We start from the raw sequence: 26,886 nt of genomic DNA, 5'->3' as shown, positions 1-26,886 counted from the left end.
CCTGGCTAGAATGCACCAGGCAATCCCTGTCTGGAGCTAATGTTTGAGTCAACTGAGCTATCCTCAGTGCCTGAGGCCGATGCTCAGACCAATCAAGCCACTGGCTGTGAGGAGGGAAGAAAGAGGGAAGGGAGAGAGTGAGGGGTGGAGAAGTAGATGGTCACTTCTCCTGTGTGCCCTGACTAGGGATCAAACCCAGGATGTCCACACACCAGGCTGACACTCTATACACTGAGCAATCTGGTCAGGGCCTCAATACAATATTTCTAATGGTCCAGAACTCCAGACAGCACATTTTAGAAGCTACCAGAGCAGAACAGCCAGCACTGTGGTGAAGGCAGGATCCTTCTCCATTTGCAGCACCTTTTAAAAGAGGAAACAGCACTGATATGAAACAATGGTATTTTGGTTTTGATTCCTCTCTAAACAAATTATGTTAAAAAAAAACCCCAAAATATAATGGGATATAAGAAGAAAAGCCTAGTCATGTGACATTAAAAAACTGATCCTATTGTATTTTTATTTATAATAAAACCAGTTTTGTTACAACTTTTTTCAATTAAGGTACATAAGTTTTAAAAAATCAAATGAGAGAATAGTGAGTAAAATAAAAATCGAAAGTCCCAAACTCCCACAGTTTCTGGTTTCAATAATTTTTGAAGATCGCTATGTATCTTAATTTGGAAAGTTTTTGGTAAAGTTTAAAATTTTTTCTCCAAAATTTTTTTTGGAATACATACACATTCATATAGTCTTAAATAATGCAACCATTTATCTTATCGCCCGCTTGTGAGTAGAGGGTTAACACAGGCCTGGAATGCCGGAAGCTGCCCTGACACTGACCTTGGCCTTCCACGGCACTGTGCCCGCGGAAAGAACGACTGAAAATAGGGAATGGTGAGTTGCCATCGCTGGTGGTGTGCAATGAGTTATGGGAGCTGCTGGCATGCAGGCCTTGGACCTCTGAGAATAGGGAGTAATAAAAGATTTGTAAAAAGGAAGGGTGGCAGCATCTGTAGATCAAGGGGGTCCCTCCACACCTTGGGCCTCATCTTTGGTAGCCATAAGCACTCATGTGAGCTCCCCAGGAGATGAGGCTGTTGTATCTCCTACACTGTGTCCAGTCGACTGGATTAAGGTAGGATTAGACCAGTGGTGCTCAGCCAGGGTGATTCTATCACTCAATCCCACCCTCCCAATGCCCCCAAACCTGCCAGAGGACATCTGTTATAGCCTGGAGACATTTTGGTTGTCACACTAGATAGTGGATAGAGGCCAGAGATGCTGCCAAACATCCCACCACGCACAGGGACAGCCCTTATAACATAGAATTATCTGACCCAGATGTCAGTAGTGTCCAGATTGAGAAACTCTGTATTAGACCAAAACATATTTATTTTTGAGTGTCTCTCTGACAGTGGCCAGTGGACCCTCAATCACAGCTATGATATGGCTCTGAGAGCTCAAAGTAGACAGGGATTTCTCAGGATCCATGCTATGCAAGGTAAGGCAATTAGCATGTTATACTTCCTTCTACCCATCTTTCACATTTTGTAGTGATGTAAGTTATATGTTAGTTGGTATTTTTAAAACTTTTATACTCTATCTTAAAATTACAACTATGTTTACAATGTTTTGTCACAAGTTGAGTCTATAATAGAAATTTAATATTTAAAAAAAAATCCATTTTCTTTTTACATAAACAAAAGACCCATGCTTTAATTTGAATATTTTTTCTTCATAAAAAAAATGTATTTGTCAAGTCTAAAGTGCAGCTGATTAAAAAAAAAAAAAGCAAAATTGGTACTAAAAATGTTGACATAAAAAGTGGAGCAAAATAGCCTGACCTGTGGTGGTGCAGTGGATAAAGCGTGGACCTGAAAATGCTGAGGTCGCCGGTTAAAAACCCTGGGCTTGCCTGGTCAAGGCACATATGGGAGTTGATGCTTCCAGCTCCTCCCCCCTTCTCTCTCTCTGTCTCTCGCTCCTCTCTCTCCCTCTCTGTCTCTCTCTCCTATCTAAAAAAATGAATAAATAAAATTAAAAAAAAAGTGGAGCAAAATAAAAAAATAGAATTAAGTTTTGGAGGAAACAGAGTTAAATAGAAAAAAACTCAAAAAATAATCATCAATATAAAGTAAAAGTATGAGTCATATAATTTAAAACTTCCAAAGACAAAGTGAGCAGAATGCATTGAAATTGGCTGCTATTTGTAAACTCTGGGAAGTACAGCTTTTAGTAGACGTTAAGATACGGATCTTTTAAAAACAGCAAAGTATTTCCTGTAGAAATATGATTTAGCAACTTTAAAAAAAAATATTTCTGTCATTCTTTTTTTTTTAGATTTTATTTATTTATTTTAGGGGGGGGAGAGAGAGAGAGAGAGAGAGAGAGAGAGAGAGAGAGAGAGAGGAACTGAGAAATGGGGAAGGACAGAACAAGAAGCATCAACTCCCTGTGTGCCTTGACTAGCAAGTCCAGGGTTTCGAAACAATGACCTCAGAGTTCCCAGTCAACTCTTTATCCACTGTGCCACCACAGGTCAGGCCTGATTTACTAACTTATTCTTAATTGTTAAGTAATTTATTGTTAAAAATGAAGCTATGGTAAAACTATTATTTGACTGAAAATGTGATTAGAAAACATGTTCTCCTCATACACTGTTGGTGGGAATGTAAAGTAGTACAACCATTATGGAAGAAAGTATGGTGGTTCCTCAAAAAACTGCAAATAGAACTACCTTATGACCCAGCAATCCCTCTACTGGGTATATACCCCCAAAACTCAGAAACATTGATATGTAAAGACACATGCAGCCACATGTTCATTGCAGCATTGTTCACAGTGGCCAAGACATGGAAACAACCAAAAAGCCCGTCAATAGATGACTGGATAAAGAAGATGTGGCACATATACACTATGGAATACTACTCAGCCATAAGAAATGATGACATCAGATCATTTACAGCAAAATGGTGGGATCTTGATAACATTATATGAAGTGAAATAAGTAAATCAGAAAAACACCAGAAACTGTATTATTCCATACATAGGTGGGACATAAAAGTGAGACTAAGAGACATTGATAAGAGTGTGGTGGTTACGGGGGGAGGGGGAAGAGGGAGAGGGAAAGGGGGAGGGGGAGGGGCACAAAGAAAACTAGATAGAAGGTGACAGAGGACAATCTGACTTTGAGTGATGGGTATGCAACATAATTGAACGACAAGATAACCTGGATATGTTATCTTTGAATATATGTATCCTGATTTATTGATGTCACCCCATTAAAAAAATAAAATTATATAAAAAAAAGAATTAAAAAAAAAGAAAACATGTTCTCAGACTTATTTTTACTCTATTTTTGAAATAAAAATAAAATAACTCAAATTTTGAATGTAAAGTTTAAAACTCTATAATTATAAAAGTATAGCCTGGTAGCTAGTGACTGCAAACTCTACAGGTTAATTGATGCATGTGAAACAAAATACTAAACTAAACTTAGTAGCTATCAATTCTTACCTATGGTTCTCAATTCATAAACTACTTTCTACTTTATCAAAATAAATAGACATTTGTGGCTAATGACTAAGGCAAACCAGAATGGAAAGTTTATTTACTTTAATTTATTTATTTACTTTTTATTAATTTTAATGGGGTGACATTGATAAATCAGAGTACATATGTTCAGAGATAATATCTCCAGGTTATTTTGACATTTGATTATGTTGCATACCCATCACCCAAAGTCAAATTATCTTCTGTCACCTTCTATCTGGTTTTCTTTGTGCCCCTTCCCTCCCCCACCCCCACACTCCATTCCCTGCTCCCACCCCCATAACCACCACGCTCTTGTCCATGTCTCTGAGTCTCATTTTTATGTCCCACCTATGTATTGAATCATATAGTTCTTAGTTTTTTCTGATTTACTTATTTCACTCAATATAATGTTATCAAGGTCCATCCATGTTGTAAATGATCCGATGTCATCATTTCTTATGGCTGAGTAGTATTCCATAGTTTATATATATGTACTATATCTTCTTTATCCAATCATCTGTTGAAGGGCTTTTTAGTTGTTTTCATGTCTTGGCCTCTGTGAACAATGCTGCAATGAACATGAGGCTGCAAGTGTCTTTACGTACCAATGTTTTTGAGTTTTGGGGTATATATCCAGTAGAGGGATTGCTAGGTCATATGGTAGTTCTGTTTTAAATTTTTTGAGGTACCACCATACTTTCTTCCATAATAGCTGTACTACTTTACATTCCCACAAACAGTGGATGAGGGTTCCTTTTTCTCCACAGCCTCTCCAACACTTATTACCTGTCTTGTTGATAATAGCTAATTTAACAGGTGTGAGGTGGTATCTCATTGTAGTTTTGATTTGCATTTCTCTAATAGCTAATGAAGATGAGCATCTTTTCATATATCTGTTGGCCATTTGTATTTCTTCCTGGAAGAAGTCTCTGTTCATGTCCTCTTCCAATTTTTTTTATTGGATTGTTTGTTTGTTGTTGAGTTTTATGGGTTCTTTGTATACTGTTCCTGATTTTAGGGGGAAAATCCTCAATTTTATGCCATTTGATATGATGTTAGCTGATGGTTTATCATAAATGGCCTTTATTATGTTGAGATATTTTCCTTCTATACCCATTTTGTTGAGTGTTTTAAACATAAAATTGTGTTGTATTTTATTGAATGCCTTTTTTGCATCTATTGATAAGATCATGTGGTTTTTGTTCTTTGTTTTGTTGATATGGTGTATTACATTAACCGTTTTACGTATGTTGAACCATCTTTGTGATTCTGGGATGAATCCCACTTGATCATGATGTATTATTTTTTTAATGTGTTGTTTTATATATATATATATATATATATATATATATATATATATATATATATTTTTTTTTTTTTTTTTTTTTTTTTTTTTTTTTTTTGTGGTATTTTTCTGAAGTTGGAAACGGGGAGGCAGTCAGACAGACTCCCGCATGTGCCCGACCAGGATCCACCCGGCATGCCCACCAGGGGGTGATGCTATGCCCATCTGGGGCATTGCTCTGTTGCAACCAGAGCCATTCTAGCACCTGAGGCAGAGGCCACAGAGCCATCCTCAGTGCCCGAGCCAACTTTGCTCGAATGGAGCCTTGGCTGCGGGAGGGGAAGAAGAGACAGAGAGGAAGGAGAGGGGGAGGGGCGGAGAAGCAGATGGGCGCTTCTCCTATGTGCCCTGGCTGGAAATCGAACCCGGGACTCCTGCACGCCAGGCTGACGCTCTACCACTGAGCCAACCGGCCAGGGCCTGTGTTGTTATATTTGATTTGTTAGTATTTTGTTTAGTATTTTAGCATCTGTATTCATTAGAGATATTGGTCTGCAGTTTTCTTTTTTTGTGTTGTCCTTGCCAGGTTTCAGTATGAGGGTTATGTTGGCCTCATAAAATGTGTTTGGAAGTATTGCTTCTTTTTCAATTTTTTGGAAGACTTTAAGAAGAATAGGATCCAAGTCTTCTTTGAATGTTTGATAGAATTCACTAGTATAATCGTCTGGGCCTGGACTTTTATGTTTGAGGAGGTTTTTGATGTTTCAATATCCTCTCTGCTTATGGGTCTGTTAGGCTTTCTGCTTCTTCATGACTCAGTCTAGGAAGATTGTATTGTTCTAGAAATTTATCCATTTCTTCTAGATTATTAAATTTAGTGGCATATATTGAATAATTTTTCATAGTATTCTACAATAATCTTTGTATATCTATGATATCTGTGGTGACTTCTGCTCTTTCATTTTGGATTTTGTTTATTTGAGTCCTTTCTCTTTTTTCCTTAGTGAGTCTTGCCAAGGTTTTGTGAATTTTGTTCATTTTTTCAAAGAACCAGCTCTTTGTTTTATTAATTTTTTCTATAGTTTTTCTGTTCTCTATTTTGTTTATTTCTGCTCTGATTTTTATTATTTCCTTTCTTCTGCTGGTTTTGGGTTGCCTTTGTTCTTCTTTTCAAGTTCCTTAAGCTGTGAAGTTAAGTGGTTTACTTGGGCTCTCTCGTGTTTGTTCATGTAGGCCTGTAGTGATATAAACTTCCCTCTTATTACTGCTTTTGCTGAATCCCAGAGATTCTGATATGTCGTATTGTTATTTTCATTTGTCTGTATGTAGCTTTTGATCTCTGCTTTTATTTCTTCTTTGACCCACTCATTTCTTAAAAGTATACTATTTAGTTTCCACATTTTTGTGGATTTGTTTACCTCTTTTTTGCAGTTGAATTCTAGTTTTAAGGCTTTATGATCAGAGAATATGCTTGGTATAATTTCAATCTTTCTGAATTTGTTGATTTATTTTTGTGGCCCAACACATGATCCATTCTTGAGAATGTTTGATGTACACTAGAGAAAAATGTATAATATGGCACTTTGGGATGAAATGTCCTGTAGATGTCTATCATATCCAATTGCTCTAGTGTTTCGTTTAAGGCCAATATTTCTTTTTTTTTTTTTTTCTGTTACTAAAAGCACATTTTTTTTTAATAATTTTATTTTTTTAATGGGGTGACATCAATAAATCAGGATACATATATTCAAAGATAACAAGTCCAGGTTATCTTGTCATTCAATTATGTTGCATACCCACCACCCAAAGTCAGATTGTCCTCTGTCAACTTCTATCTTGTTTTCTTTGTGCCCCTCCCCACCCCCTATCCCTCTCCCATTCCCCTCTCCCCCCCGTAACCACCACACTCTTATCAATGTATCTTAGTTTCACTATTATGTCCCACCTACGTATGGAATAATACAGTTCCTGTTTTTTTCTGATTTACTTATTTCGCTTCGTATCATGTTATCAAGATCCCACCATTTTGCTGTAAATGTTCCGATGTCATCATTTCTTATGGCTGAGTAGTATTCCATAGTGTATATGTGCCACATCTTCTTTATCCAGTCATCTATTGATGGGCTTTTTGGTTGTTTCCATGTCCTGGCCACTGTGAAACAATGCTGCAATAAACATGGGGCTGCATGTGTCTTTACGTATCAATGTTTCTGAGTTTTGGGGATATATATCCAGTAGAGGGATTGCTGGGTCATAAGGTAGTTCTATTTTCAGTTTTTTGAGGAACCACCATACTTTCTTCCATAATGGTTGTACTACTTTACATTCCCACAAACAGTGGATGAGGGTTCCTTTTTCTCCACAGCCTCTCCAACATTTGCTATTACCTGACTTGCTAATAACAGCTAATCGAACAGGTGTGAGGTGGTATCTCATTGCCATTTTGATTTGCATTTCTCTAATAGCTAAAGAAGATGAGCATCTTTTCATATATCTGTTGGCCATTTGTATTTCTTCCTGGGAGAAGTGTCTATTCATATCCTCTTCCCATTTTTTTTTTATAAATATTTATTTCTTTTTTTTTTTATTAAATTTAATGCAGTGACATTGATAAATCAGGGTACATATGTTGAGAGAAAATATCTCTAGATTATTTTGACATTTGATTGTGCTGTATACCCCTCCCGCAAAGTTAAATTGTCTTCTGTCACCTTCTATCTGGTTTTTTTTGTGCCCCTCCCCTCCCCTAACCCCTCTCTCCTTCTTCACCCCACCCCCCCTCCCCCAACCCCCCGCCCCTGTTGCCATCACATTCTTGTTCATGTCTGTGAGTCTCATTTTTATGTCCCTTCTATGTATGGATTCATCTCAGTTTTTTTTTTTTCTGATTTACTTATTTCACTCCGTATAATGTTATCAAGGTCCATCCATGTTATTGTAAATGATCCGATGTCATCATTTCTTATGGCTGAGTAGTATTCCATAGTATATATGTACCAAAGTTTTTTAATCCACTCGTCCTCTGACGGACACTTGGGCTGTTTCCAGATCTTCGCTATTGTGAACAATGCTGCCACAAACATGCGGGTGCATTTCTCCTTTTCGAGCCGTTCTATGGTGTCCTTAGGGTATATTCCTAAAAGTGGGATAGCTGGGTCAAAAGGCAGTTCGATTTTCAGTTTTTTGAGGAATCTCCATACTGTTTTCCACAGTGGCTGCACCAGTCTGCATTCCCACCAGCAGTGCAGGAGGGTTCCCTTTTCTCCACATCCTCGCCAGCACTTATTCTGTGTTGTTTTGTTGATAAGCGCCATTCTGACTGGTGTAAGGTGATATCTCATTGTGGTTTTAATTTGCATTTCTCTAATGATGAGTGATGTTGAGCAATTTTTCATATGCCTATTGGCCATCTGTATGTCCTCTTTGGAGAAGTGTCTATTCATCTCTTTTGCCCATTTTTGGATTGGGTTGTTTGTCTTCCTGGTGTTGAGTTTTACAAGTTCTTTATAAATTTTGGTTATTAACCCCTTATCAGATGTATTGTCAAATATGTTCTCCCATTGTGTAGTTTGTCTTTTTATTCTGTTCTTGTTGTCTTTAGCTGTGCAAAAGCTTTTTAGTTTGATATAGTCCCATTTGTTTATCCTGTCTTTTATTTCACTTCCCCGTGGAGATAAATCAGCAAATATATTGCTTCGAGAGATGTTGGAGAGCTTACTGCCTATGTTTTCTTCTAAGATGCTTATGGTTTCACGGCCTACATTCAAGTCTTTTATCCATTTTGAGTTTATTTTTGTGAGTGGTGTAAGCTGGTGATCTAGTTTCATTTTTTTGCAGGTAGCTGTCCAATTTTCCCAACACCATTTGTTAAAGAGGCTGTCTTTACTCCATTGTATTTCCTTACCTCCTTTGTCAAATATCAGTTGTCCATAGAACTGTGGGTTTATTTCTGGGTTCTCTGTTCTGTTCCATTGATCTATATGCCTGTTCTTATGCCAGTACCAGGCTGTTTTGAGTACAATGGCCTTGTAGTATAACTTGATATCAGGAAGTGTGATACCTCCCACTTTATTCTTCTTTTTTAAGATTGCTGAGGCTATTCGTGTCCTTTTTTGGTTCCATATAAATTTTTGGAATATGTGTTCTATATCTTTGAAGTATGTCATTGGTATTTTAATTGGTATTGCATTGAATTTATAAATTGCTTTGGGTAATATAGACATTTTAATGATGTTTATTCTTCCTAACCATGAGCACGGTATATGCTTCCACTTGTTTGTATCTTCCTTGATTTCTTTTATCAATGTTTTGTAATTTTCCGAGTAGAAGTCTTTAGTCTCCTTGGTTAAGTTTACTCCTAGGTGCTTTATTTTTTTGGTTGTAATTGTGAAGGGGATTGTTTCCTTAATTTCTCTTTCTGACTGTTCATTGTTGGTGTATAAAAATGCTTCTGATTTCTGAGTATTGATTTTATATCCTGCCACTTTGCTGAATTTATTTATCAGGTCCAGTAGTTTTTTGACTGAGACTTTAGGGTTTTCTATATACAATATCATATCATCTGCAAATAATGATAGTTTTACTTTTTCTTTTCCAACTTGAATGCCTTTTATTTCTTCTTCTTGTCTGATTGCTGTGGCTAGGACTTCCAGGACTATGTTAAATAAGAGTGGTGAAAGGGGGCACCCCTGCCTTGTTCCTGATCTTAAGGGTATTGCTTTTAATTTTTTCCCATTGAGTATGATGTTGGCTGTGGGTTTCTCATAGATGGCTTTTATCATGTTGAGGTATGTTCCCTGTATTCCCACTTTGCTGAGAGTTTTGATCATGAATGGGTGCTGGATTTTATCAAATGCTTTTTCTGCATCTATTGAAATTATCATATGGTTTTTCTCCTTCTTTTTGTTTATGTGATGAATCACATTGATTGATTTACGAATATTGTACCAGCCTTGCCTCCCCAGAATAAATCCCACTTGATCATGGTGTATGAGTTTTTCCATATATTGTTGGATCCAGTTTGCTAATATTTTGTTGAGGATTTTAGCATCTATATTCATCAGAGATATTGGCCTATAATTTTCTTTCTTTGTGTTGTCTTTGCCTGGTTTTAGAATCAGAATTATGCTCGCCTCATAAAAGGAGTTTGGAAGTCTTCCTTCCTCTTGAATTTTTTGAAATAGTTTGAGAAGGATAGGAGTTAGTTCTTCTTTGAATATTTGGTAGAATTCCATTGTGAAGCCATCGGGCCCCGGACTTTTCTTTGTTGGGAGTTTTTTGATAACTGTTTCGATCTCCTTTGGTGTAATCGGTCTGTTTAAGTTTTCTGATTCTTCCAGATTGATTTTTGGAAGATTGTATGTTTCAAGGAATTTGTCCATTTCATCTAGGTTGTCTAGTTTTTTGGCATACAGTTCTTCATAGTATTTTCTTACAATATTTTGTATTTCTGTTGTGTCAGTTGTTATTTCTCCTCTTTCATTTCTAATTTTATTTATTTGAGTCCTCTCTCTCTTTTTCTTGGTGAGTCTACTTAAAGGTTCATCAATCTTGTTTACCTTTTCAAAGAACCAGCTCCTAGTTTCATTGATCCTCTGTATTGTTTCTTTAGCCTCTATGTCATTTATTTCTGCTCTGATCTTTACTATTTCCTTCCTTCTACTACATTTGGGCTTTACTTGCTGTTCTTTTTCTAATTCTTTTAGATGCAGGGTTAAGTTGTTTATTTGAGCTTTTTCTAGCTTCTGAAAGTGTGCCTGTAGTGCTATGAACTTCCCTCTCAGCACTGCTTTCGCTGTGTCCCATAAATTTTGAGTTGTTGTATGCTCATTGTCATTCGTTTCTAGGAATTTCTTTATTTCTTCTTTGATCTCATTCTTAATCCATTCATTATTTAACACCCTGCTATTTAGTTTCCATGTGTTTGAGAATTTTTGAGCTTTTCTGCTGTGATTCATTTCTAGTTTCATGCCGTTGTTATCGGAGAAAGTGCTTGATATGATTTCAGTCTTCTTAAATTTGTTGAGAGCACTTTTGTGCCCTAACATGTGGTCTATCCTAGAGAATGTACCATGAGCACTTGAAAAGAATGTATATTCTGCTGCTTTAGGGTGAAAGGTTCTGAAGATATCTATTAAATCGAGTTGATTTAGTGTTTCCAATAAGTCTGCTGTTTCTTTGTTAATTTTCTTTCTTGAGGATCTATCTAGTGATGTTAGTGGGGTATTGAAATCCCCTACTATTATAGTATTGCTGTTGATCTCGCCCTTTAAATCCATCAAAGTCTGTTTTATATATTTGGGTGCTCCTATATTAGGTGCATAGATATTTATAATAGTTATATCTTCCTGTTGGATTACTCCCTTTATCATTATGTAGTGGCCTTCTTTATCTCTTACTATATCCTTTGTTTTAAAGTCCAATTTGTCTGATATAAGTATTGCTACCCCAGCTTTTTTTTCATTTCCGTTTGCATGAAACGTTTTTTTCCATCCTTTTACCTTCAATCTGTGTGTATCTTTTGTTCTAAGGTGTGTTTCTTGTAGACAACATATGTATGGGTCCTGTTTTCTTATCCACGCAGCTACCCTATATCTTTTTTTTTTTTTTTTTTCTTAATAAATTTTTATTAATGGTAATGGGATGACATTCCCTATATCTTTTGATTGGATCATTTAATCCATTTACATTTAAGGTTATTATTGATATGTAGTTGTTTATTGCCATTTTCTTCTTTAAAGGTGTATTCCTTTTTTTTTTTTTTTTTTCTGTATTCTTTCCCACTTTATCTGTTTACACCAGGCCCCTTAATATTTCCTGCAGCATTGGTTTGGTTGTAATGAATTCCTTGAGTTGTTTTTTGTCTGGGAAGCTTTTTATTTCTCCTTCAATTTTAAACAATAGCCTTGCTGGATAAAGTAGTCTTGGTTGTAGGTTCTTGTTCTGCATTACTTTGAATATTTCTTGCCATTTCCTTCTGGCCTCAAGTGTTTCTGTTGAGAAGTCAGATGTCATCCTTATGGGGGCTCCTTTGTAGGTGATAACTTTTTTTTCTCTTGCAGCTTTTAATATTTTCTCTTTATCGCTTAGCTTTGGTATTTTAATTATGATGTGTCTTGGTGTAGGTTTCTTTGGGTTTCTCTTTAATGGAGTCCTCTGTGCTTCTTGAATTTGTGAGAGTTTCTCTTGCATTAATTTAGGGAAGTTTTCAGCTATGATATGATTGAACAAAGTCTCTATCCCTTGTTCTTTTTCTTCTTCTTCAGGAACCCCTATGATGCGGATGTTATTTCTCTTCATGTCACAGAGCTCTCTAAGAGTTTCCTCTGACTTTTTGAGTCTTTTTTCTCTTTTCTTCTCTGCTTTCATGCCTTCATTCCAGTTGTCTTCTAACTCGCTGATTCGATCCTCTGCTCTATCTATCCTGTTTTTAATTCCTTCCATTGTGGTCTTTATTTCTGATATTGTATTTGTCGTCTCCAACTGATTCTTTTTTATACTTGCTATTTCTTTATTTAGGTTTTCAAACTGCCCCTCCATTGTTGTTCTAAGATCCCTAAGCATCCTTACAATCATTATTTTGAACTCCGCATCTGGAAGTTTGATTATTTCCATATCACTCAGTTCATCTCTCGAAGGTGTCTCTTGTGGTTTCATTTGGATTGCACTCCTTTGTCTTCTCATCTTTTTTATTTATTTATTTATTTATTTTTATTTGTAGAGTTGGTTGAGTCTAGGCTTGGTGTTGTTTGCCTCCAGTTTTTTTTTTTTTTCTTTCATTTTTCTGAAGCTGGAAACAGGGAGAGACAGTCAGACAGACTCCCGCATGCGCCCGACCGGGATCCACCCGGCACGCCCACCATGGGTCTACGCTCTGCCCACCAGGGGGCGATGCTCTGCCCCTCTGGGGCATCGCCATGTTGCGACCAGAGCCACTCTAGCGCCTGAGGCAGAGGCCACAGAGCCATCCCCAGCGCCAGGGCCATCTTTGCTCCAATGGAGCCTTAGCTGCGGGAGGGGAAGAGAGAGACAGAGAGGAAAGCGCGGCGGAGGGGTGGAGAAGCAAATGGGCGCTTCTCCTGTGTGCCCTGGCCGGGAATCGAACCCGGGTCCTCCGCACGCTAGGCCAACGCTCTACCGCTGAGCCAACCGGCCAGGGCTGCCTCCAGTTTTCAGTTGTGTTATTTTTAGGTCTTTGTGGGTTGGTATCAGCTATTATTTGTAATCCACTTTCGGATTTGGGCAGCTTTGAAGTCTTGATTTGTTTGTTTTCTTAACAGGTGATAGTCTTGTTAACTGATCTCAGCAGGGGGCTTCCTTGAAACTGTATCCAGGAATGCTGTGGGTGTAACCTGAGACGCTGAAGGTCTCTTCCACCAACTAATCTCACTGGGGGCAGGGTTTTTTCTCAGCTTCAGTAGGGGGAGGTGTATCTCAGATCTCCATGGAAACCTGAGTTACTGCCCCTCCTCCCCACTTCTTGTTTTCAGCTGTGTCTTGTTGTGCTGATTGGAGCTGGATAGATGTCCGGAGATCTCTGATCCGGAAGCACTTCAGCTCTGTTTTGTGAAAGGTTCAGTCCCTCCCCCAGCTATGGCCGCCTCCAGCATGAATGAGTCAGCTTTTTTATTTCGTTTCTTGCATACCTTAGCCCCTCACAGTCTGTCCCTCTCCCTGTCTTTTCCACTTGGGATATAAGCTGGTCTTTTCAACCCACCTTGCTCCCTGGTCGCCAGGTAAGTGGCTGTGAGCAGTAGTTTCTGCTCTTTTGCCTCTGTGAAATCCTCTCTGGGCTCTCAGCCTCACCCCCCTCCTTCCGTTCCTGTAAGCAGAGGAGATTCAGGCACTCCTTACCAGGATTATTGTGGCTTCCTCTTTGCTCCTTGGTTTTTGAGAGCTGTTCTTGCAGTTCAGTGTTGGTTTTTCATGCTGATTTTTTCTAAATTGATTTGTATTCCAGTTTGGTGTTGAGAGCTGGGCGCCTGTGCATCCACCTACTCCACTGCCATCTTCTCTCCTCTTCTTCCCATTTTTTTATTGGATTGTTTGTTTGTTTGTTGTTGAGTTTTATGAGTTCTTTGTATATTTTGGATATTAGGCCCTTATCTGAGCTGTTGTTTGAAAATATCATTTCCCATTTAGTTGGCTGTCTGTTTATTTTGTTATCAGTTTCTCTTGCTGAGCAAAAACTTCTTAGTCTGATGTAGTCCCATTCATTAATTTTTGCCTTCACTTCTCTTGCCATTGGAGTCAAATTCATAAAATGCTCTTTAAAACCCAGGTCCATGAGTTGAGTACCTATGTCTTCTTCTATGTACTTAATTGTTTCAGGTCTTATGTTTAGATCTTTGATCCATTTTGAGTTAATTTTAGTACAGGGGGACAAACTGTAGTCCAGTTTCATTCTTTTGCATGTGGCTTTCCAGTTTTCCCAGCACCATTTATTGAAGAGGCTTTCTTTTCTCCATTGTGTGTTGTTGGCCCCTTTATCAAAAATTATTTGACTATATATATGTGGTTTTATTTCTGGACTTTCTATTCTGTTCCATTGGTCTGAGTGTCTATTTTTCTGCCAATACCATGCTGTTTTGATTGTCGTGGCCCTATAATAGAGTTTGAAGTCAGGTATTGTAATGCCCCCAGCTTCATTCTTTTTCTTTAGGATTGCTTTGGCTATTCGGGGTTTTTTATAGTTCCATATAAATCTGATGATTTTTTGCTCTATTTCTTTAAAAAATGTCATTGGAAGTTTGATGGGAATTGCATTGAATTTGTATATTGCTTTGGGTAATATAGCCATCTTGATTATATTTATTCTTCCTAGCCAAGAACAAGGTATATTCTTCCATCTCATTATATCTTTTTCGATTTCCCTTAACAATGGTTTATAGTTTTCATTATATAAGTCCTTTACATTCTTTGTTATGTTTATTCCTAAGTATTTTATTTTTTTTGTTGCAATCGTGAAGGGGATTATTCTTTTGAGTTCCTTCTCATTTGTTTCATTGTTGGCATATAGAAAGGCTATTGACTTCTGAATGTTAATTTTGTATCCTGCGACCTTACTGTATTGGCTTATTGTTTCTAGTAGTCTTTTTGTGGATTCTTTGGGGTTTTCGATGTATAGGATCATATCATCTGCAAAAAGTGATACCTTTACTTCTTCTTTTCCGATATGGATACCTTTTATTTCTTTGTCTTGTCTGATTGCTCTGGCTAGAACCTCTAGTACCACATTAAATAAGAGTGGAGAGAGTGGACAACCCTGTCTTGTTCCTGATTTAAGGGGGAAAGCCTTCAGTTTAGTGCCATTTAATATGATGTTAGCTGATGGTTTATCATATATGGCCTTTATCATGTTGAGATATTTTCCTTCTATACCCATTTTGTTGAGAGTCTTAAACATAAAATTGTGTTGTATTTTATCGAAAGCCTTTTCTGCGTCTATTGATAAGATCATGTGGTTTTTGTTCTTTGTTTTGTTGATATGGTGTATTACATTAACCGTTTTACGTATGTTGAACCATCCTTGAGATTCTGGGATGAATCCCACTTGATCATGATGTATTATTTTTTTAATATGTTGTTGTATTCGATTTGATAGTATTTTGTTTAGTATTTTAGCATCTGTATTCATTAGAGATATTGGTCTGTAGTTTTCTTTTTTTGTGCCATCCTTGCCTGGTTTTGGTATGAGGGTTATGTTGGCCTCATAAAATGTGTTTGGAAGTATTGCTTCTTCTTCAATTTTTTGGAAGACTTTGAGTAGAATAGGAACCAAGTCTTCTTTGAATGTTTGATAAAATTCGCTGGTATAGCCGTCAGGGCCTGGACTTTTATTTTTGGGGAGGTTTTTAATGGTTTTTTTTCTATTTCTTCTCTACTGATAGGTCTGTTTAGGCTTTCTGCTTCTTCTTGACTCAGTCTAGGAAGGTTGTATTTTTCTAGGAATTTATCCATTTCTTCTAGGTTGTTGAATTTAGTGGCATAAAGTTTTTCATAGTATTCTACAATAATTCTTTGTATATCTACGGTGTCCGTGGTGATTTCTCCTCTTTCATTTTGGATTTTGTTTATATGAGTTCTTTCTCTTTTTTCCTTGGTAAGTCTTGCCAAGGGTTTGTCAATTTTGTTGATCTTTTCAAAGAACCAGCTCCCTGTTCTATTAATTTTTTCTATAGTTTTTCTGTTCTCTAATTCATTTATTTCTGCTCTGATTTTTATTATCTCCTTTCTTCGGCTGCTTTTGGGTTGTCTTTGTTCTTCTTTTTCTAGTTCCTTAAGGTGGGAAGTTAAGTGGTTCACTTGGGCTCTCTCTTGTTTGTTCATATATAAGGCCAATATTTCTTTATTGATTTTCTTTTTGGATGAATGATCTAGAGCCCTCAGCGGTGTATTGAGGTTTCCAAGTATGATTGTATTTTTGTTGGTTTTTGTTTTTAGTTCAGTCAGTAGCTGTCATATATTTTGGTGCTCCTTGGTTTGGTGCATATATATCAAGAAGTATTATGTCTTCTTGATTCAATGTCCGCTTAATCATTATGAAATGACCGTTTTTGTCTCTGATTACCTTTGCTGTCTTTAGTCAGCATTGTTAGATATGAGTATTGTTACACCTGCCTTTTTTCCAATGTTATTTGCTTGGAGTATTGTTTTCCAGCCTTTCACTTTGAGTTTGCTTTTATCCTTGTAGCTTAGGTGTGTTTCTTGTAGGCAGCATACAATTGGATTTTCTTTTTTAATCTATTCTGCTACTCTGTGTCTTTTTATTGGTGAGTTCAATCCATTTACATTTAGTGTAATTATTGACACTTGAAGGTTTCCTATTGCCATTTTATATATTGCTTTCTGATAGTTTTGTATCTTGTTTGATTCTTCTCTTTTGTTTTTTTATCATTTGTTTTTATTTGGTTGTAATTCATACTTCTTTCCTCTGTTACTTCTTTTTTCAAGCCATATGCTTCTGTGGTGGTTTTTTCAGGGGTGGTTACCATTAAGTAATGGAAAGGGTACCCATCATGTTCATTTTAGTACATTATCTCATGAGTGCTTCTGCATTCCATCCTCCTTTGCTGTTAATCTTTGTCCTCTCCTCTTTTTTCTTTTTGTTGTCACAGATTAAATTTGATTTTATTGTGTTCTTGATGGAGCTTTTACTTGTGGTTTTGTTTTGTTATTTGTATCTAGTTGGAAAACCCCCTTTAGTATTTCCTGAAGTGGAGGTTTTCTGGTGATATATTCCCTCATCTTTTCTTTATCTGTGAATGTTTTTATTTCTTCTTCATACTTGAAGGATAGCTTTGATGGGTATAGTATTCTTGGCTGGAATTTCCTCTCTTTAGAACTTTAAATATTGGGGTCCACTCTCTTCTAGCTTGTAGAGATTCTGCTGAGAAATCTGATGATAATCTAATAGGCCTTTCTTTATATATTATATTCTTCTTTTCCCTGGTTGCTTTGAGAATTTTTTCTTTGTCATTGGTTTGTGCCAATTTCATTATGATGTGCCTTGGAGTAGGTTTGTTGAGGTTAAGATAACTTGGTGTTGTGTTTGCTTCTTGAATTCAAGGTTTTAGTTCTTTCCATAGGCTTGGGAAGTTCTCATCTATTATTTGTTTGAATATGTTCTTCACAGAATGGATAGTTTAAAATATAAGCTGGTATAGTCTTCACCTATTCATAGCATTGTGTTTTTAGAACACCAATTCCTATGACCACAACCAGGTAATCCATTAAAAGGGGGGGGGGAATCAGAATCAGTGCATTACGTTAATATAGAATTTTTTATAGTGTTTCCATTTTTTTTTTTTTTGGTATTTTTCTGAAGCTGGAAACGGGGAGAGACAGATAGACTCCCGCATGTGCCCGACCGGGATCCGCCTGGCACGCCCAACAGGGGGCGACGCTCTACCCACCAGGGGGTGATGCTCTGCCCCTCCAGGGCGTTGCTCTGTTGCGACCAGAGCCACTCTAGCGCCTGGGTCAGAGGCCAAGGAGCCATCCCCAGCGTCCGGGCCATCTTTGCTCCAATGGAGCCTCGCTGTGGAAGGGGAAGAGAGAGACAGAGAGGAAGGAGAGGGGGAGGGGTGGAGAAGCAGATGGGCGCTTCTCCTGTGTGCCCTGGCCGGGAATCGATCCCGGGACTTCCGCACGCCAGGCCGACGCTCCACCACTGAGCCAACCGGCCAGGGCCTGTTTCCATTCTTTACCATCTATTAATGAGCCATTACATTTCAGAGTCAAGTTTCACTAGGATATATATAAAATTTTCATGAGTTGTTTTGAATAAAACTATAGTCAAGAGATATTGTGGAAGAACTTGATTTTTACTAGGACAGGTTAATTTCATCCAGAAGTAGTAACAACTGCAGGACTAAAAATAGGTAATTGAAGTGACCTATGAAAATGTATTCTCAAGACAGAAAAATAACCAATATGAAAAATTGAAAAACTGAGTTCTAGAAACACATTTCAAGGGCAAAAACATCATATCTGACATAAAATCTTATTTTTAATACTTTAGTTCTTTACCATCTAATTCTACTATGAAAATCATAATGTTATTGGAGACTTCATTATTAAAAGTGTGATAAAAACAAAAACAGAAAGATATACCTAGGTTCATGAGAGAATGATTTTACTTTCACAACTGACCTTGCATGAAACTGAACTAGAAGCTAATAGGAACCAGGGGAACAATTTGGTGCTCTTTTTAAAAGATCTCAGATTTGGAAAACTCATCAAAACTTTAGGATGAGACAAATTTCCACTTCAACCTGTGAACCCTCATCCAGTGAAACTCTAACCCAAACAAACCAATTAGAGTTAACTGAACTAAAAAAAGTGTTCAAATTAAACACAACAGCAGCTTTCATGGAGAGAGAACAGTGGTTAGGATCACAGACAAGAAGTGAAATCTGTCTGCCCTTTGACCTGTCACCCTGTTGACATCAGCCAGTTTCTGAGGCCCTCAGAGGCTTACTGCTGCTGTGTGGAAGCCATGACACAAACAACCCTCCTTCACAGGCTTGTTGTGAGCACTAATTAAGAGGTATATATACAGGGGTCCTCAGGTTACGATAGTCTCGACATACAATGTTTTGAGTTTACATCGCTCACTCCCATAAAAACTTAAAGAAACTGAGATGTGTTTCGGCCTATGCCGTTAGCATCATGCTTTCGGACTATGTGAATGAACTAGTTTGGTTGTGCACAGCGGAAGAATACACAACCCAGTGTACAGTACAGTATATTTATGTCCTTTTTCTTTTTCTGTGTCTTAGTTGTGTTTTATGTTCTAGATTATGATTGTACAATGTGTTAAGATAGGTAAATGACTTAGACTAGGGTGTATTTTGACTTATACCAAAACTTGGGTTATGTCAGTGCTGTAGGAATGGAACAGTGTCGTAACCCAAGCACCCCCTGTAGAGTATACATTATAGGCTAGCTGGCACACCACACACAACATTCAGCAAGTGGCAGCTATTATTGCTATTAATACAAAAATGGTTCCATAGATTATGTTACTATTCACTTGTTTTAGCAAAAAGGCTGGCTGCATAATCCTCACCTGTGGTGTGTGAAGTGATGCTAACACTACAAAAATAACACAGTTCTTAAAAGGAGAAGGCTGAGTAAGGGTAAGCTTTTCAGTGACAGTAGCTCAAACACACAAAAGATGACTGATCCTCAGTAAGGAACATGACAACACTGAGACCAATGTCAAAGGTGGCTGGGCCAGCTTCACCTCCTTATGGGAAGTGTGGTATCAAGACAGATGACTAATGGCTTAATACTTTTCCTTTTCTAAAATGTCCAAGAATAAAAGAATATCATGTTTAAAAATGACAGTAAAGTCGCTAGTCATAAAACCCGTGGTGAGGAATGGTCTAACACAATAGAAAGTATTTCTCAAGGAAACTACAGGAAAGCCACATTCAGTCTTCTGGTAGGTCCAAACAACCACAGAGCTAAACCAAAACCAATTTATTTCATTAAGTTTATTCAATGAAAGTCAAACTATTAACTATTACCTGCAACTATGGGTTACAGGAAAGAAGTTTATTCTAGTACAGTTTTGATAAAGTTTATTCTAGTACCGCACATGTGATAAAAAGTTGAGGTTGGATTCAGTTTGCTTCTATATTGTGTAGGAAGAACACTTAGAGAGACTGAGCTCTGCCTCCAGTAAGCCACTGGCCTGGGACACATTCTCCGAACTTCATTTTCCTGCTCAGTAAAATCAGGATGTGGGAGTAGGAGAGCAAAGCACTGCAACCCGGCATCCTTGGAAAATTTGCTGGGATCATACTGTATTTTGAAGTTTTGAGTATGAAAGGCAAAGACCCTCCAGGCTCCCCACACTTCTCCACTCCCTCCTGCTTTCCATCTACCCTTTCAGATGCAATGTAAACCTAGTGGGCGCCTGCAGACAGGAGTCTACAACACAACTTCCAGACCCCTATCCAATCCTGCCATCCTATGGTCATATCACTTATTGACAATAACGCTTCAAAAGTGTGGTTTAGGTCACTCCAATATGAAACTGTTAGATAAGATACATCGAAAATTAACTATCATTAACCTTAAGATTATGAACAATCTATTCCTGTAGATAGAGTCAATTACTTTTGCATCTTAAATTAAGATAATGACTAGTTGTATTATTGATAATTTTCTGAAAAACAAAACAGTGGATGGCAGCTGTCTCCCACGTTGCTCATAGGTACACAAATCCTTATGCTTTTAACCCAGACACTCACAGCACAGCACATGCCTCCACCACAAAGCACAACTCATTTACTTCTGTCTTATCAGTAGGTCTGACATTAAAAGTCTTTTCAAGGATGTTCGTACTCTGATTTTTGCAAAGCACACAACTGTATCATATATGTGTGTATGTATGTGTATAGCTAAATGATTTTTAAACACATTCATGTGTTTGAAATTATTTTAATGTTATGTCTCTAATGTCATGATAACATGACAGGAAAATGATCACTAAATAAGAAGTTTGCGGCCCTGGCCGGTTGGCTCAGTGGTAGAGCATCGGCCTGGTGTGCAGGAGTCCAGGGTTCGATTCCTGGCAAGGGCACACAGGAGAAGTGCCCATCTGCTTTCCACCCCTTCCCCTCCCCTTCCTCTCTGTCTCTCTCTTCCCCTCCTGCAGCCAAGGCTCCATTAGAGCAAAGTTTGCCTGGGTGCTGAGGATGGCTCTGTGGCCTCTGCCTCAGGCGCTAGAATGGCTTTGGTTGCAACAGAGCAATGCCCCAGATGGGCAGAGCATCGCCCCCTGGTGGGCATGCCGGGTGGATCCCAGTCGGACGCATGCGGGAATCTGTCTGACTGCCTCCCCGTTTCCAACTTCGGAAAAAAAATACAAAAAAAAAAAAAAAAAAAAGAAGTTTGAGGACATGATTCTTTCAAATAGAAGGGGGGAGGGAAGAGCAGGTGGCTTTCCTTTGTCATCTTCTCCCACTTCCAGGTTCAAGCACCCCACCTAGCTTCATGTCACACAGACCTAACGCAAAGTTAGGTAGGGTACTACAACAGAAGAGAAGCACTGTAAATACAAACACACATACTAACTTTACGAGTTAGAGGGTGGCAGCTGTCTCCCATTTTGCCCATAGGTGTGCAAATCCTTATGCTCTTAACCCAGATACTAACAGCACAGCACATGCCTCTACCACACTGGGGGTCCTTGTTGCAAGCCTGAAATGAAATAAGCAAACAGATAAATATAGTAGGAAAGATTCAAGCAAGGAAAATCTAAAATTAACAATAAAAATGCACTTTAAATATGCAACTGCTATGCTATTAATAATCACATGCATAAAAAACTGTGACCTTCAATTGCTTGTACATATTTACCATAAAGTCTAATCACAAGAGATTTTCCTAGTTTTCAAAAAATGGCCTTAAAAATAGCTCACACATTATGAACATCTTAAACACAAATTTTAAAAAAATCAGCTCTCTTTTTCTAGTGCGTTATTGAATTTGCCTTGAACCTGAAGAAAATAAGTCTATATTAGTCTTATACTGTACATGGCCATTAGGAACTACATAAATCAAATCACGAGATTTTATGACTATGAACTGAAGAATACAATGGGTCTAGTTTAAAAAAAAAACTTAAAAGGTCACTGAGTCTAGTATGAACTGCTCTAGGCCCATAAAGGCACCGGTGTGAATTTTAGAAAGCACTCATTTTCCCTTTCAAATATTTGCATTTTGGCTCATGAGACTTGATGTTTCTCACTCCACTGACTTGATTTTTGCCCTTTCCTCTTTAAAGAATGACATCTCATAGATTAAGAATAGACAAACTAAGAACTTCTTTGCCAAAAGAAAATTGTTGGCTTGGGATATACATATATACATTACAAAATCAGCTAACTATTCTATCAGAGCCATCAGATGAGGAAATAAGATTATCAACAGTGATTATTCAAGGCACCTGTGCCCCATATAAAAATTGTTAATTCATATAATTAAAAAATCAACTATGGAGGAATTTCCATACTCTACCAAAGAGAGATAATAAGGCCTAAATTTATATGCATAAAAATAGATTTGAATAACTATTGTTCTTTCCTAGATTCAACAAAAAATAAGATGCTTTGTTTAAATGGTGTGCAGTAATCTGTTTTGCAAACAATAAAGTAAAAAAAATCCTGTACCATATAATACATAAGAAACTAAAAGTTTCTAATTTAGGCACAAGTTTATATGTACATTTACTGGAAACAACTAAAGCATTCCTTCAAAGTTCTTAGTTTTGAGGATAGCCATAACTTATTAAAATATTAATATAAGGGCTCATTCTTATTCATTACTTTTCACTAGAAGTGATCTTGCTTTAGAGTTTATTTCCCCCACTACAATCATTTTTTTCTCAGCCTATATAAAACACATATCTGGACAAAAAAAAAATACAATTTCCACCTTGGTGTGTTTAAACATTTATAGGACTATATTTAAACATTTCCATTTCCCAGCTTTTATCTCTACAACAGATATCATGTACACATGGCCATTTCATTCCATAAATGAGATGTTCGGTACATGATCTTTTCCAAATGGTTTTAACAAATTGATGTGAACATATAAATCATTTTAAAAATGACTACACATATCACCAAAACAGTAAATATTTAAGAGGAAAGTTTCAGGCAGTATTTTTTTTTTTTTTTTTTGCATTTTTCTGAAGCTGGAAACAGGGAGAGACAGTCAGACAGACTCCCGCATGCGCCCGACCAGGATCCACCCGGCACGCCCACCAGGGGCGACGCTCTGCCCACCAGGGGGCGATGCTCTGCCCATCCTGGGCGTCGCCATGTTGCGACCAGAGCCACTCTAGCGCCTGGGGCAGAGGCCACAGAGCCATCCCCAGCGCCCGGGCCATCTTTGCTCCAATGGAGCCTTGGCTGCGGGAGGGGAAGAGAGAGACAGAGAGGAAGGCACGGCGGAAGGGTGGAGAAGCAAATGGGCGCTTCTCCCATGTGCCCTGGCCGGGAATCGAACCCGGGTCCTCCGCACGCTAGGCCGACGCTCTACCGCTGATCAGGCAGTATTTTATTTCAACAAATGCTCAAGACCCTGAATTCTGAAGCTCCACCAACTCTTTTTATAAGACAATCAAAATTCAGCCAAAAATCTTTTAAAAATCAGTCACTTGAATGTTTAATGTCCTATAGACAATATATCTAGATAAGTTAGTTTTTTATTTGACTCCAGATGGTTCCTGTCATGGAGACATAATTACATTTCTGTATTGCCATGTAGTTTTAGAGACTTTAAAAAGAATTCTCTTTTTTGTAACACTAAGTTAAAACGACAACACAACAGCACACATAATTGTATCACAAGCCTAGTCTAAATCTCTTTTAAGATAAACATCCAGCATGATAAAAATTTCATTTTTGTAATGAGAAGCTTAAGTTCTTTTAAATATTTAGAGAGAATTGCATAGGTGTATATATTTTTAATTAGATAGCTGCTTCCTAATGCCTTTCATCTTTAACCCATTGCAGATCTATTCAAACTGTGCTGACCTGTGAATGGAACAAAAAGATACTTATATTGCAAAAGAATTTTGGGCTCAAAGGATTAGGAGAAATTTTAAATGAGCCAGCAGGAGAAGAGGGGAAAAGATTATAATGTTTCAATTCTCATTTATTAGAAAGACCTATAAAAACCTTTTTTCCTCCAACCACACCAGCTGGCTACTGACAAAGCTATTCAAATACATTTTGTACAAATAACAAATAACACCACAACACTTATAATTATCTCCTGGATAGAACCAAATACTGTTGTAGTGTAAGGGCTTACAATATGCTCTAAACTCACTAATTAACACGGAGACAATAGAGCTTTATTTTCTCAGGACAATGACATTTCCCTTGAATTTAAATGTTATTTCCTTATTTGGGTATTATCATTTCCAACATAGAAGTTTTATTTAAATCCTATAGTGTGCACTTAGATATTTGAAGAAATTTAATGGGGGGTGTAAATGAATTTCAGACTTAAAAAAATAGGAGTAAAGCAATTAACAACCAGGAAAGATAGTGGTGTGCATTGTTGATGTAAAGTAGACTAAACTTTTTAATTGTGTTACTATAATTTCACCCTTCAGATCCACACAAAGAACTGGTGGGAGTGGGAGAAAACTGGATTAATTCCTACTTCCCAATGAAGATGTCTTTTCCAAGTTGAAACACTTACATGGCCCCCTACTCCATAATCATGCTGGAACCCTGGAGGTGCTTTATCAGGAATTTGAAATGGAAAACTTTTATAAGGAGAACCTGAAGACGCTGGGGGTTGGGTGTGGGAAGCCCTGGAACCCAGAAGGGCGAGCCCTCATTGCTTTTCAAAGCAAGCGCGCACACACACCGCCTGGGACCAACTTATTTCAAAGGGTTTCCACAGCGGACGCCTGGGGAGCAAAAGCCCTGGATTACACTAGGATTAAGACTGAGGATGTGGGGTATTCACTCTGAGTCCTTGTATTTCAGGAAGGGCCTGCACTCTGCGCCTTGTATTTCAGGAAGGGCCTTCACTCTGCCCCTTGTATTTCAGGAAGGGCCTTCACTCTGCCCCTTGTATTTCAGGAAGGGCCTTCACTCTGCCCCTTGTATTTCAGGAAGGGCCTTCACTCTGCGCCCTTGTATTTCAGGAAGGGCCTTCAAATAAATGTCAAGGTTCCAGTCTGGAACGTCTTGAAAAAGTGCTTGAGCAGACTTTGAAAAACATCTTTCCGCTGAGCAGAAAACAGATCAAACAGGAGGAGAGAGGTTGTGGGAATGAAGGAGAAGCTGGCGGAAAAGTGGCGACAAAGAGACATTTAGAAACATTTTCTTTTGGTGACAACAAATGAGAACACAACAGCACACATAACTGTATCATTAGTGATACCGCGCTCTGATCACTTTTTCTTCCAGGGCGCGCCCCGTGTCCCGCGCCGTCCGCTGCTTTTTGAGCAGACCACTTTTCTAAGTGCGCCACGGGGCCACCAGGCAGGTGGCCCAGCTCGGGGCGACCCCCGTGCCCCCCTCCCCCACGCGCCCTTCGCCTCGCCTCCTTTCCGCGGTCCCCTTCCCCATCCTCTAGGGCGCCACGCAGGCGTGCTCTGCGCACACAGGCGCGCCCGGGCCGCTTACCCCGGTAATGACCGCAGCGTCCCCGGCGGGGGGTGTGAGCAGCATTGGCGACAACAGCAGCAGGAGCAGCAGCAGCAGCGGGGCGCGGCACGGGCTCCCCATGGTGCCCGCGGGACTGGCGGCGGTTGGCAGCGGTTGGGGGTATGGGGCTGGCCGCGTTCGCTGGAGCGCGGAGCTGCGGGCGGCGGGCTGGCAGCTGCTCCGCGAGCCTCCGAGGGTTATAAAGGCCCGCGCGCCGCGACTCAGCCGGCGCCCGCCGCGCAGCCCGCCAGCGCTCCCGGGCACGCCCACCCCGCTCGCACCCCGCCCTCCGGCCGGCGCCACGCAGGCAGAGCCCCGCGGTGCCCCGGCCTTGGCACGCACGGACTCGCTGCTGTGGGCGGGACTCACTCGGCTGCTGTCCTTCTTTCCCAAGGACACGTGCTCGGCGCCGACACTACAGCTCATTTGTTCCCCACATGTTAGGGAGCCACTACGTGCCAGGAGCTGTGGACAACTCGGGGAGTAGGGGGCAGGAGCCTCTGAGCGTGTCTGTTTGCTCAGCAGGTCTGTCCAGAGCACTCGCGGTGTGCCAGGTGCTGCCCCGGCCTTTACTTTATAGAAAAGGCCGACATCAAACAGATGAACGGGAAACGGGAAAGACGGTGAAAGAAACAAAGGGAGAGCAAGATCGTCCCCTAATCTTCCAGCCCTGATGACATTCAGGGGTTGTCCTTCTAGCTGTGGGCGTCGGATGCGTTTCTTCGATTTCAGGTGCTTTCCCTTTACGCTCACATTGCTCCAGCCCTCTCGGCTTGTTCTCACGAGCACTTCCTCCCTCCTTATATCACGCCAGCTTGGGAACAGCAGTCTGGGGACAGCCGCCGGGAGAGGGGAATGCCCGGCTTCTGCGCCAGCCCTGCAGCCTAGCGAGGTGACTATCTGTCGCCTTCCAGCCCAGGAACAGTGCCCGAAGCCTTTAGAGGGATGCCACAAAGCGTCTGGGCGTGACTCATTCATTCATCCGGCCGCCCGGGACAGGAAGAGTGTCACATTTGCTCTCTATCGCAGATCCAAGCCTAACTCCAAGAATCCCAGCCTGGTTTTCAGCAACAAATACTTTAAAAAATTCTTCGGTGTGACCACACCAAACTTTCCTGAGCTGAGATTTTGGTAAACCCAACTTTCTTCCTAAATCTTCAGAACCGCAGGCTTTCCCTAGTCCTTTAAGGACCACAAATTGTTGAAAAGCAGATGCTTCTTTCAGCCTCTTTAATAAAATACAGAGAGGAGAGTCTGGACAAAGTTAATTTCAGACTGTAGGGCTCCCTCATGCAAAACATTTAAAATAAATGTGGGGGGAAAAAACAGGCAATGATCTGAATGTTAAACAGCTGAATATTTGGAAAA

The 26,886-nt window shown here is 39.2% G+C and overlaps 1 protein-coding gene across 2 annotated transcripts in view; it reads right to left on the bottom strand.

Annotated features, from left to right (window-relative positions):
* Window positions 1-25,793, bottom strand: part of PROK2 (prokineticin 2) — a 32,506-nt gene extending 6,713 nt beyond the window's left edge. For both annotated transcript variants that reach the window (XM_066244698.1, XM_066244697.1), the window contains exons 1-2: window positions 25,498-25,793; window positions 21,413-21,538 (exon numbers count right to left, since the gene is read on the bottom strand). In XM_066244698.1, the coding sequence (XP_066100795.1) occupies window positions 21,413-21,538; window positions 25,498-25,599 (228 nt within the window). In that variant the 5' untranslated portion in view covers window positions 25,600-25,793. The remainder of the gene's footprint in view (window positions 1-21,412; window positions 21,539-25,497) is intronic.
* Window positions 25,794-26,886: the final 1,093 nt, after the last annotated feature.

This window comes from Saccopteryx bilineata, chromosome 10 (genome assembly GCF_036850765.1).
Source record: "Saccopteryx bilineata isolate mSacBil1 chromosome 10, mSacBil1_pri_phased_curated, whole genome shotgun sequence".
In the NCBI taxonomy this organism is placed as follows: Eukaryota; Metazoa; Chordata; class Mammalia; order Chiroptera; family Emballonuridae; genus Saccopteryx; species Saccopteryx bilineata.
This window is presented reverse-complemented; position numbering and strand designations above follow the sequence as displayed.